The sequence below is a fragment of the Trichomonas vaginalis genome, chromosome III (genome assembly GCF_026262505.1).
Source record: "Trichomonas vaginalis G3 chromosome III, whole genome shotgun sequence".
NCBI lineage: Eukaryota > Parabasalia > Trichomonadida > Trichomonadidae > Trichomonas > Trichomonas vaginalis.
This window is the reverse complement of record NC_067205.1, coordinates 24131803-24143494: the sequence shown is the minus strand read 5'-3', so window position 1 is coordinate 24143494 and position 11692 is coordinate 24131803. Positions and strand designations below refer to the sequence as shown.

The 11692-nt window shown below is 34.8% G+C and overlaps 6 protein-coding genes and 2 pseudogenes across 8 annotated transcripts, besides 1 other annotated feature; 6 read left to right on the top strand and 2 right to left on the bottom strand.

The window, feature by feature from the left end:
* Positions 1 to 11692: part of a mobile genetic element that runs on past both edges of the window.
* TVAGG3_0754790 lies at positions 768 to 1697 on the bottom strand (annotated as a pseudogene). The gene has a single exon. A coding segment is annotated over exon 1 (930 nt).
* TVAGG3_0754780 lies at positions 2971 to 3620 on the top strand (annotated as a pseudogene). Its single transcript has one exon. A coding segment is annotated over exon 1 (650 nt).
* TVAGG3_0754770 (uncharacterized protein) lies at positions 3847 to 4623 on the bottom strand (the record flags this gene model as incomplete). The annotated part of the gene is made up of 1 exon (XM_051245386.1): positions 3847 to 4623. One exon carries the CDS (start codon positions 4621 to 4623, stop codon positions 3847 to 3849), a length of 777 nt encoding a protein of 258 aa, XP_051091973.1.
* On the top strand, positions 4892 to 5810 carry TVAGG3_0754760 (uncharacterized protein; the record flags this gene model as incomplete). Its single annotated transcript, XM_051245385.1, has 1 exon — positions 4892 to 5810. A coding segment is annotated over one exon (919 nt), but the record flags the coding sequence as incomplete, so codon positions are not given.
* On the top strand, positions 7402 to 7884 carry TVAGG3_0754750 (phage tail repeat-like family; the record flags this gene model as incomplete). The annotated part of the gene is made up of 1 exon (XM_051245384.1): positions 7402 to 7884. The coding sequence occupies one exon, from the start codon at positions 7402 to 7404 to the stop codon at positions 7882 to 7884; it is 483 nt and encodes a 160-aa protein (XP_051091971.1).
* On the top strand, positions 7925 to 9010 carry TVAGG3_0754740 (integrase core domain containing protein family; the record flags this gene model as incomplete). The annotated part of the gene is made up of 1 exon (XM_051245383.1): positions 7925 to 9010. One exon carries the CDS (start codon positions 7925 to 7927, stop codon positions 9008 to 9010), a length of 1086 nt encoding a protein of 361 aa, XP_051091970.1.
* TVAGG3_0754730 (organellar and viral DNA polymerase type B) lies at positions 9210 to 10112 on the top strand (the record flags this gene model as incomplete). Its single annotated transcript, XM_051245382.1, has 1 exon — positions 9210 to 10112. A coding segment is annotated over one exon (903 nt), but the record flags the coding sequence as incomplete, so codon positions are not given.
* Positions 10660 to 11520, top strand: TVAGG3_0754720 (uncharacterized protein; the record flags this gene model as incomplete). Its single annotated transcript, XM_051245381.1, has 1 exon — positions 10660 to 11520. The coding sequence occupies one exon, from the start codon at positions 10660 to 10662 to the stop codon at positions 11518 to 11520; it is 861 nt and encodes a 286-aa protein (XP_051091968.1).

Below are 11692 nucleotides of genomic sequence, written 5' to 3'. Positions count from 1 at the left end.
ATCTCACCTCTTTTTTCACCTCTTTTCTCACCCGTTGAATTCATTGCTTTATAACTCTCTTCCTTGGTTTCTTTTTAGTTGCTTTCTTCACGTCTGTCTCCAACTTGACTGTCTTTCTTCTTCGTCCGTAATGATACCAGTTACTTCCACCAGTCAATGGGTCAAATGGTCTTTCGTAAGGATTTCCATACATTCCATAGGGACCATACGGAAGAACTACTGGTGGAGAAGAAACATTTTCTTTAGTTCCATCGACTCTATTTAAATGCATTGTTTCACCTTTCATCTGGTCATTAAAGTCTTTTGCGTGTTTTGCAAACTCATCGTCCTTTCCTAAAGCATTTTCTGACTCAGTCGCAACCAAATTGGATGCTTTATTTATGAGCCCTATTTTATTTAATCTTAACTTCTTTGCAACCCAGCCTCCAATCTTCCTTTATTTGCATCTAATGTCTTCGAAACTCTTCCTCCACTCATTTTATTTACTGCGTCATAAGCCCAAGTGCTTTTGCTCCAAATGCTAATGCTTTTGTTCCCATTGCGCCTAAAGCTGTCCAAGCTACCATTTACACCATATTAAAATCATCTCTCTTCAATATTATCTCATAAAAGTTCTCGTTACTGGAGAAAGTCAATGAAACATAAACATTCTCATTCATAAACTTCTTTCTTATCTCATCTATACGCTTCAAAATGTCTGAACAATTGCTAACATCTTCTACAACAGTTATTTCATCATGAACGACCTTTAAGAACAAGCTCATTTAATATGCTATTAAAATCATCTCAATAATGAGTCCATCCTTTCCATCTTTAGGTAGCACAACATCTTTCATTGAAGAAGGTTCGACAAGTCTTATGTTAAACTTACTGACAAAGTTTGTTATACTATAATGCTTCGGTGGCGAATACATGTAGTTTGAAAGACATAATATAGATTCTTCAGCAAATTCACTTATACTGGATTTTATAACAATGTTCTCACGAGACCAAATACCACCAATTGACAATCTTGTAAGCAATCCTGCTGAACCTTCTACTGTAAACGTCGATGGTAACATTCCACGAAGGTCATCTATTGACATCGTTGAGTCACTGTATTTAAATATTTTCTTAAAGCAATCGTCATTATCTAACCATGCAATAGCTTTGAAGTTTTCATTCGAATATACATCTGCTTCATTAAATGTAAAACCTGACTTCTTTGCAGAGACGACTTTAAAATCTATTGCATTTGTTTCAAAATTATATACTATGGTAACTTCTGAAGGTAATGGATGCCCTTCCGCAGTCAGTTGTTCTCTCACTACCGTTTGAAGCTTTGTATTAAAAACTTTCATGTCATCTCCTGTGTCTAAGTTCACATACACAGCAACAGGGAAAACTATCTTGCTTCTTTGTTTCATCATTATACCTCAAAACATTAAAGTTCTTCAATAATATTGTCTTCCTGCTGGAATACTTCTAACTTGTCTTATTTCAATAGCTTTCTCACCTCCTACATACTCTACCCAGTGTCTTGGATATTCATAAGTATACTGACTTTCTTGAATTTTGGTAGGTTTCATCATAACGTGTTCATAGTATATCTTTATACTCTTGTCAGTTAGACTCGGTGCTATGTTCTGAATATTTCTGACTTGCATTTTTAATGGAGATAAAATGAAGCATTTAATACATGACGTAGATGAAGACATGAATGAAACTACAGACAAACTTAACTCTTCTCTCATTCTTCCTTTCAGCAAGGACTATGAGTTCTGTTCAAATGGTGTGTATTTCTATTGTGGAAAGATGGGTTCAGGTAAGACATTTAACCTCATTCGTCATATTCTTATAACAGAACGTTTAGGTCAAGATTCATATTATGACCAAATCATTATATCAGCAACTTCAGACTCTATGGACTCAACAGCGAAAACATTTATGTCAAAAGTTCAAGCCTCTGTCGTTAAAGTTCCAGATAGCGAACTCATTGAATTTCTTCAACGTTACATTCGACGTAAGAGAAAATATTATGCTATTGTAGAGTTCATACAGTCAGGAATGCAAAAGACTTCAGAAGAGATGGAAAGAATTATTGACAAACACCACTTACGTCAATACTCAGGAGTTTACGATATGAAACGACTGACAAACTACATTCTGTCAAAACTTTCAAAATACCCCTTCAAAAAGTATCCTTCAAACACTCTGCTCGTTTGTGACGACTTCGCCGGAAAAGGTTTAGTGTCAAAGCCTGACTCACCATTAGCTAACATCATAACTAAAGTCAGACATTACCACTTAACTGTAGCAATACTTATGCAAACATGGCGTTTCCTTGCTTTAAACATAAAACGTCTCATAACTGACTTCGTTATCTTTCAAGGTTTCTCACGCTATGATATTGAACTCATTTGGAAACAGTCAGGTATAACATTACCTTTTGAAGAAATTTGGGAAGCATATAAGTCTCTCATCTCTCCTCGTTCATACCTTGAGATTCATATCATGACTAATACCATTAAAGTCAAAAATATTCCATGGGAACGACCAACATTGTTTTAAAGTTTAACCTTCAATTGACTGATGGTAAACAAATTCCATGCATCTCTGTCGCCATTTCTGTTAATATTTTTGCTGTCATTCATATCATCCACTTCCCCATCCGTTACTTTTGAGGATATGCGTTAGAATAGCTGTTCTTAAATGAAGGCTTTTCACCTTTGAGAGCATAAACTCTATAACTTTCTGCATACTTTATGTTTGAACCTCCTGAGCCATCATTGACATAAATTTTTATAGGCTTCCACCCTTTGTTCATATTCCTGCTTCTTCCCTTAGCTCTTTTGTTCAGTAGTTCTACATCTTTATACAGCACCTGTCTCAGTGAATTCAACAATATTTTCATTCGTTAGCTTTACATTCAAACCCTTGTCGAGTATATTGTTCATTTCATACATATAAAAGGTTTTTATTCTATATGAAATGAGAAGCAAATCCATCTTAGCTGGTGCCGTTAATGTTCCAATTGAACCAACATCAAATGTTGACTCACGAACGACAAACAATATTGTCATAAAGAACTATAGTTCAGAGTGTTTGAAAGAAAAAGAACCAGAACTTAAGTCGGGAGGGCTCAAAGAGCCCATCATGAGCATGGCGCCGTGAATTTAAACACAGCTTCAAACGCTAACGCTACATCAGATGTTAAGTTAGAGTATCCACCACTGGACCAAATTCTTTCAAGAGAAGCCAACGACAACCCTTACACAAATGTTCAAACAAATCCTTCAGATAACGTAGACCATTACCTTCTTCAGTTATACCAAACAATTTTACTCAAAGACGATAAGAAGCTTTTGACAAATCTTATAAGCAAGAACCAAATAATTCTAACAAAGGAGGACCTTGAAAATGTTATATCACGAATAACAGGGAAACAATGTGTCATTGACTATCTCGACCCTGAAATCGAATGCTGTGGTCAAACGCCACCATTCATGAAAATAGGTAACATCCGCATCATTGAAACACCAGGAACTACAGGAGTTGAGTTTAAGTATAAATATTCGAACGAGTATACAAAACTTTCAACAGAATATAAACTTTGTTTGAAATATGTTTTAGTAAATTAAAGCAATTTTATATATCTATCCAAAACTTCTTCAACAGTATCGAACTCATCTTCATAATGCAAACCTAATCTTATTGACTTGGTGCAGTTTTCACTAACACAATATAGCGCTTTGCGCTCGGCGCCTTTGACGCCTTTTTCTGTTCTCTTGACTGACATAACTAACTCATTTGTTTCATCAAACAGCAACAACCAAAGTTCATGACCTAATACATAACATTCATACTTTATATTTTTAGCTCTGAGTTCTCTTGTAAGCTGTTGCATTTAATATTTTCTAAAAAGTCAACTTCAACAGTCATTCGCACTGGTGCCTTCAGTTCTACAGGCTCTCCTTGAAAGTCAACAAGTCTGAATTGCATGTCTTTCAAATTATGAGGACTAATGCGAACCCATTTACCTAAATGAGTTGCTATGACAGGAACGTTTGGAATGAACATTGAATTGACTGCATAACAGAAAGACTTATATTCTACTGAACCTTTACTATTAACTCCTGAAATACCTGTGACATTAGCTATTTTTGACTCAATGTATAAACAATTACCATAACATACGTATGGAACAGATTTCATCTCAATCGTTTTGTCAATACTTTTCAAAGGAAATGTCATATGGTATGCTCCCAGAAGCAATTGAACTCTATGACTCATTCGTGTTATCTTAAACTCCTTCGCATAACTGAACTTCAAAACTCCTGCAATAAGTTTAACATTCATTAAGTTTTCTTCGTTATCCTTGTTTATTGTAGTATTTATGAGAGCATTTAACACTCCAGCTAATGTTTCCATCTTATATTCTACATTATTGTGAAATCTTATTTCGTGCTTCTTTCCATCTATTTCAAGCTCCATGAAATCTGTTTCATCTGTTATAACGAATGAAGCGATAGTATTGAAGTCAACAACTCTGAAAGCAAGCGCTTCATTCTGAAGACCTAAGTTTGTTTGTAGCTTTACTGTTCCGTATTCGTTTGGGTCTGTACTTTGCAAATAGAACAACATTTTATTCTCATTAAAATATGACTTTGCTGCATATGCGTATGAAGCTGACAGAGCTAAACGTTTATATTTTGGTCAATACTCTCTCACACTTACTGACAAATATATTGTTATCAGTGATGGAAATACCGAGAAATACATAACATGGAAGGACTATGAAAAGTTTGACCCTATTTTAACTCCATGTACAATGCCATTCATTGTAAATGGTGAAGTTGTCATGAAGAACGACACAACAGTATATAAGTCTGTATATGAAGCATTAGAATATATGTTGAATTATAATCCCGAAAGATTTGACCCAAGCACTACACCATGTGCAATGCCTTTTATTAAGGACGGTGAAATCGTAAGAGTTCCGGATTCAACGGTTTATACTGCTGTTCAAAACAGTTTACAAAACATTTTAGCGAATATCTTTAATTCAGAAACTACAGAAATAAAATTACCATATATAACAGATGCTAAAGAAATTAAATCAAAAACGACAACATTATTTACGTCACTTAATGATTTAATGACTTATATCATTAATATTCCTGCACCAACTACAGCATTTGATCCAAACTCGACGGTTTGCAGTGTACCTTTCATAAAGTCGCAAACGGACTCTTTGAGTCCTGAAGGTCTTTCAGACCGAAGCGACCAGGGCGAAGCCCATGACAGTTCATTAATTACTTTAAGGGATTCAACAGTTAATGAATCATTAAAGGCGTCATTAATGAAAATCATTGATTTTAACTCATTCACGAATACATATAATTCATTCATTAATGTTTCATATGCTTCTAAAGAAGGTGAGCCAAAAACTATCGATAAAGCGGTGTATGAAATAAAAGCATCAACGACGAAATTGAATTCGTTAACTTTTGACGGTGATAGTTTCGTTAATGACATAACATCGGGGAAAACAATTTTAACGAAAGAATATTTAAAATCTCATGTTAGTGAGTTCGTTGAAATTGAAAAAGAAGGTGGAATTAAGTTCGATCCACTGAATTTCATTTTCAGCTTAGCGAATGCGGGTGTTAGTTTCGCTGAATGGACAACTATACAGAGTGAAATAAATGCAATATGGACGTTTTTGGGGTCAAAAGCGGGAATGGGTGAGCTTGTAAATGCTGCAAGAACATTAGGTGAAACAGGAAATTTTGTAGATGGTTTTAAAAGACTTGTTTCAAATGTTTTAACAAACACAAAGAAATTATTTAGATATACCATACATAACGGACGGATTTTCGAACAGGTAGCAACAAACCCTCCGGTTATGGCTGCGTTGATGATGGTTAGAGATATAAAACCACGTAACGACGGGAACGAAGAACATGAACAACAGAGCCCAACGGGCTCAGAGCCACATAGTGGCGAGGATACTGGTCGGGTTATTCAAGACATTAAAAACGTGTATCCTGAAGTTATTGATTTATTTAGAGGAGTTAATGATTCAATTTCAAAACATTCTATAACCCTCGATGAAGAGAATAAATTAACAGATTATATATTCGTCATTATTGCAGAATTAATGAAGAGAATAAATGAAAAAGGAATTGGTGATATCATTAATGTCAGCGATGTAATGATGAAAAGAAATTTTGACTCATTATTTACAAAACCGAAAACAGAATATAGTCTTTATGACGTAATTACCGAATTAATGAAAAAGATTAATGATAATAAGAGTTCTGGCGGAAGAGTTGAATTAGAAGTGAATGATGTTAATGAGAAATTAGCCGAAAAAGCAAAAAAACCACGTTCATTATATAACTTCAGACGAACAGATTATAACGGACTACCATGGATATTTAACACGAAGTGATGAAGCGAAGACAAAAAATGTTAATGAAAGAAGATATAAATACATTCGTGCTAAAGGTTATGACATAAGCTGTACTGTACAGTATGATGTAGCTAAAGCACCAGAAGCATTTGGTTATACCGGTGAAATTTATGCCTCTACTTTCAATGTTAATGGTGTATTAGTTGAACCAAGATTTACTTTGAGAGTTAAGTCAAAAATAACGTTTGAAGATGCTATTAAAAGTAAAGCTGACAAAGTTGAACTTGACGCAACGAACAAAGTTTTGAAATCTCATAAACACAACATCTCCGATATAAATGAACTTCAAACTTCTTTAGACAGTAAAGCTGACAAGAACCATACACATAAATCCTTCACTACTGTTAGAGCAGACGACATAATATTGAACTTTGACCTTGGTTCAAGTGCACCTTTAGAGAATCCAAGTACAAGCGTAAAAGATACACTAAACTCCTTAAATAACAAATGTATGAATATCGAAGGTCATGTCAGAAACTTTGAAACACATGAACTACCAGCAATGTTAGATAAGAAAGCAGATAAGAACCATACACATGATTTCTTCACAACTGTTGGTATAGAAAGTATTGAAGGAACGGTTGAAGAAACTGGTGGGGATGCATTATATTGTAAACCTCCTAACTTTCCACAAGGTTTAACATCGGATGACGACATAACGACGATGAGAAACATTAGATGTAAAGATGTTTATGTCATGAAGGATGAAAAATATTAAATTCACTGCTCAAGATTTATATGATAAGAAAGCTGACAAGAACCATACACATAAATCCTTCACTACTGTTAGAGCAGACGACATAATATTGAACTTTGACCTTGGTTCAAGTGCACCATTAGAAAATCCAAGTACAAGCGTAAAAGATACTCTTAACAATTTAGATAAGAGTTGCAGGAATACCGAAGATCATGCCAGAAACTTTGAAGCATATGAACTACCAGCAATGTTAGATAAGAAAGCTGACAAAACAGAGCTTCAAACATTAAAGACAGAAATACTTCAAACATTATATCCTATAGGTTCTATTTATACGTCAATGAACTCAACAAATCCAGCAACAGTTCTGGGTTTCGGTACGTGGGAACAGATTGTAGATAAATTCTTATACTGTGCTAGATATTCAAAGCAAACAGGAGGTTCGAAGAAAATTACTGAAGCAAACCTTCCACCGCACACTCATACAGGAACGACAAACTTTTCTGGCGACCATAGCCACTCATTAAGAGACCACCCATTATACAACTCAGAGTATGAAGCTGGCAATGACGTTTTATCTCCATCTTATAACAATGCAGCAAAAAAGACTTTTCGACCAACTGAATCAGGAGGAAATCATGTCCATACTTTCACAACAAATCCAACAGGCTCGGGTGCAGATTATATGCCACCATTTATGACTGTATTTGCATGGAATAGAGTTCAATGAACGCGCTTGAGCCTAGAATAAAATCTTTAACTTTACATAAATGAGCTTGAAAGAAGTATTCGAACAACATCCATGGAGGTCATTTAAGAAGTTCAATGAAGCTGCAAAGAGTTCGGGATTTACTAACAGAGCTGAAGTGAAAAGGTTCTTTGACAAAAATGTTGTACATCAAACAAAAATAAATCCTTACGACTACTTTTTACCAATTTACTCCAACACTCCTGACGCATACCAATTTGACACTCTCATTCAAAGCAGAAAAGGAAGACATAAACCATTCCTCATCTTCATAAATGTTAACACTCGCAAAGCTTTTGCGTATATAATGAGAAATAAAGGAACTCATGAAGTGTTAAGAGTTTTACAAAAGTTTGTAGCAGAACATAGCCCAAGTACTTTAACATCAGACCAAGACAGTGCATACCTCAGCAACGAAATCACAGAATTTCTCATTAAGCATAACATAACTCACTACACTACTGAAGACCATAACCATAACATACTCGGTATCATTAACCGCTTCATAAGGACTCTCAGAGATTTAAATCAAGAGCGAGACTTTACCGAAGAAACAATGAAACATTTCATCGAAGTTTACAATTCCTCAACACATTCTACAACAGGACATACACCAAATTCAATGACACAACAACAAGAAGAAAAGTATATACAAAAGAAACGAAGTCAAACACAAAATATCAGAAATTCAACACAATTTACCCTCATTCCTGGAACAAAAGTTCGTGTAGTTCTTGACGACAAACCGTTGACAAAGAAACGTTTAAGGTTAAGTCGAAATTATTATATCGTAGACTCTACGCAAGGTAATGGATATCTTATAAAAGCTGCTGACGACTCCATAGCATTTTACCCTCGACATAAATTAGTCGAAAGTAGTAATGGCAAACTTGCTGAAACCATTGACGAAGCAAAGCGAGGAGTGGTTATTGAAATACTTGACTACAACATAAACGATGACACTTATAAAGTAAGATATGAAGGAGGCGTTGAAGATGTTATACCATCTAAGAACTTGAGAGAATCTAAACCAACTCATCTGGGACTATTAGAGCGGGAGTACTGGAAAGATAAAAACATGCCAGAAAGAATAAGAAAATTCTTCTAAACTTTTTCGTTGGATGTAAATCAGACAAAAATATATTATAGGTGAAGAGGTGAGATGTCACCTGTTTTCTCACCTGTTTTCTCACCTCAGCCGCTAAGCGGCGAGACCCAAAGGGTCTTGAATTTTCATGAATTTCCTTAAGATAGAAAAAATAAAATTAGTTTTATTTTTATTTATTTTTTTATTTTGTATAAAAGATATGATTTCAACAATCGGCACAACAACAATTCAAGCCGCGAACGGCTGGACTCTGTCCACAACTACAGCACCAAACTCGTTAGTCATGAATCCTACGTCAATGTTAGTAGAGATGAAAAGCTTCATTCCTTCTTCATATACTTTTGAGACAGAAATACAAAGAATTAAGCAAGAACTTTTAACAAGTAATTTAGACTGTAGTGCGAAAGATGAAACAAATGAACAGTATCTTTATGAAATGGAGGACCTCATCGACCATTTACCTAAACTACCTGAAATTCAGCATCAAAAACTAACTATTCCTGAATTCGACGAAATTGAAGTCAAAGCAACTGACTCAGTAGAAATAAAGAAGTTCATACGAAAGGTAAATTATGAGTTTCTAGGATATCATTGCAACCATAAAGTTATGGACAAAGATTGCGATATGGTATATAAGAATGTTTCTGACATATATAAATCTGAAGAATTTAAGACCTACGACAACTTTGTTTCGTTAGTTGCTGAATGTGTTTGGGAAATAAGAGATAAAGATAGAAGAGGCAAAGTATGGAACGAACAACTAAGACCCGCTATGTTTGAGATGAAGAGAGCAATTGACGCTTTAGTTGTTCTAGCAGGTCAAATTTCAATGTATAACGCAAAAATGAACCCGCAATGTTCTAAATGTAAAGCAGCAATGAGGAGATATAACTACTCCGTCAAAGAGATAGAACGTATGAGAAACGACTATGCAGACTTAAAGAAAGAAATGACAAACATTGAGTTTGAAACAGTTGGAAAGATAGACAATGACACCAAAGTGGTTAGAATAGGTGATTTAAACGTAAGATACTCAAAGAAATACAACAAATATTCTTTGTCAGACATTATATCTCCATCTGGAAAGAGACCGCAGGACTGGGTTAGAATTGCTTCAACTCAGAAAATTTTGACAAGAAATCCTGAGCTTATGATATCAGTAGCATTTCATGGAACAAGAGCATATCTTATAGACAAAAGTCTTATACCAATAGTTTTGTTATGGTTAGACCCAGTTGTTGGATATAACTTCATAACATATGGTTCATTCGATACGGAACGTTGCAGTGAAGGCTTACTTTACATCGTTCAGAAACCGAAGGACTTCAACACAAAAAGATATAAGATAGGAAGGACATATAATATAACTCAAAGATATGACAGTACAGTCAATAGAGTCAAGGTTGTGTTTGTTAATGATATGAGAGCTGCTGAAACAGAACTGCTTGAAGTTTTTGAGAAAATGTATGGTGCTCCCACGAAAGGTAAAGAAACGTTTGAAGTAGATGAGATAGATAAAGCTATAAAATTATTTGACGCAGTTGCTGAAAAATACATGTAAAGCGTTTATTTTTGGTCTTTTGTGAAAGTCAGAAAATAAAGTTAGTTTTTATTTTATTTATTTTTTTATCCTGTATGTAAAGACAGTAATGACAACATCAGAGAACACAACAACTGCTATCGTTCATGAAGCCATTAATGAAGAATACGAATACATACAGTATAACAAACAATTGAGACTCATTCGTTCGGTCAAAGATGACATGTACCAAATGCAAAGTATTTTGACGGCTTGTTTTGCTCCAGATACTAAGCTTCCTAAAGACTGGTTTAGGAACCAAAGCACCATAGAACTATTAAGTGAAGCACAGCGAGACGTACTTTTTTCTGAAAACAGTGAAGAACAGCGAGTAGGTAAAAAATCCCAGTCGCCAAAACTCTATGAAAACCGTGAAAAATTGCCAAACGGTTTGAGAGGATATTATGTTCATAGACTTTTAGTAAATGCAGTTGCAATGTGGGCTTCACCACGTTATGCTTGGAATATTTACAAACTTCTTGACGAACTTCACAGACAAGAACGTGGAGAGATGGAAAAGAAACTTCAAGCAAAAGATGAAGTCATTGAATCCAAAGACAAAAGCATACAGAAAAGAATACCACGTTCAGTACCAAAAGGAAAGGAAAAGAACTATAAGTATATGATTTATACTGAAGAGTTGGAGAATGAAGAAGATAAAGATATGGTTATGTTGCATTTAGTCAGAAGAAACAACAAAAGCTTTTATGACCTTGCTAAGATTTACAAATCTGACAGAAACTGGTTCTATCGTGAAAACTTACCGATTTCAATGACACCGAATGAGCAAATAAAAGAAATTGTCAAAAATACTCTTCCTCAAACACACTATGACATCAAAGGTTGCACAATACTTACCTTCAAAGAAGACTTACCATTACTGAAGGAAAAAATAACAGAATATTTCGATAACTTCAAAGAGGAAGAATGAACAAAAATATATTTTTGCTTAAATGACGTCAGGGTCAATTTCTTCAACCATTTCACTTCCTTCGTCAATGTCAATAGAAGCTTCTTCAACCTTTGGTAAGAATTTCTGTATAACATCTTTGTTCGTTATTGTCTTCAGAGATGAAGGATAATATTTCACATTTGTTTCACCC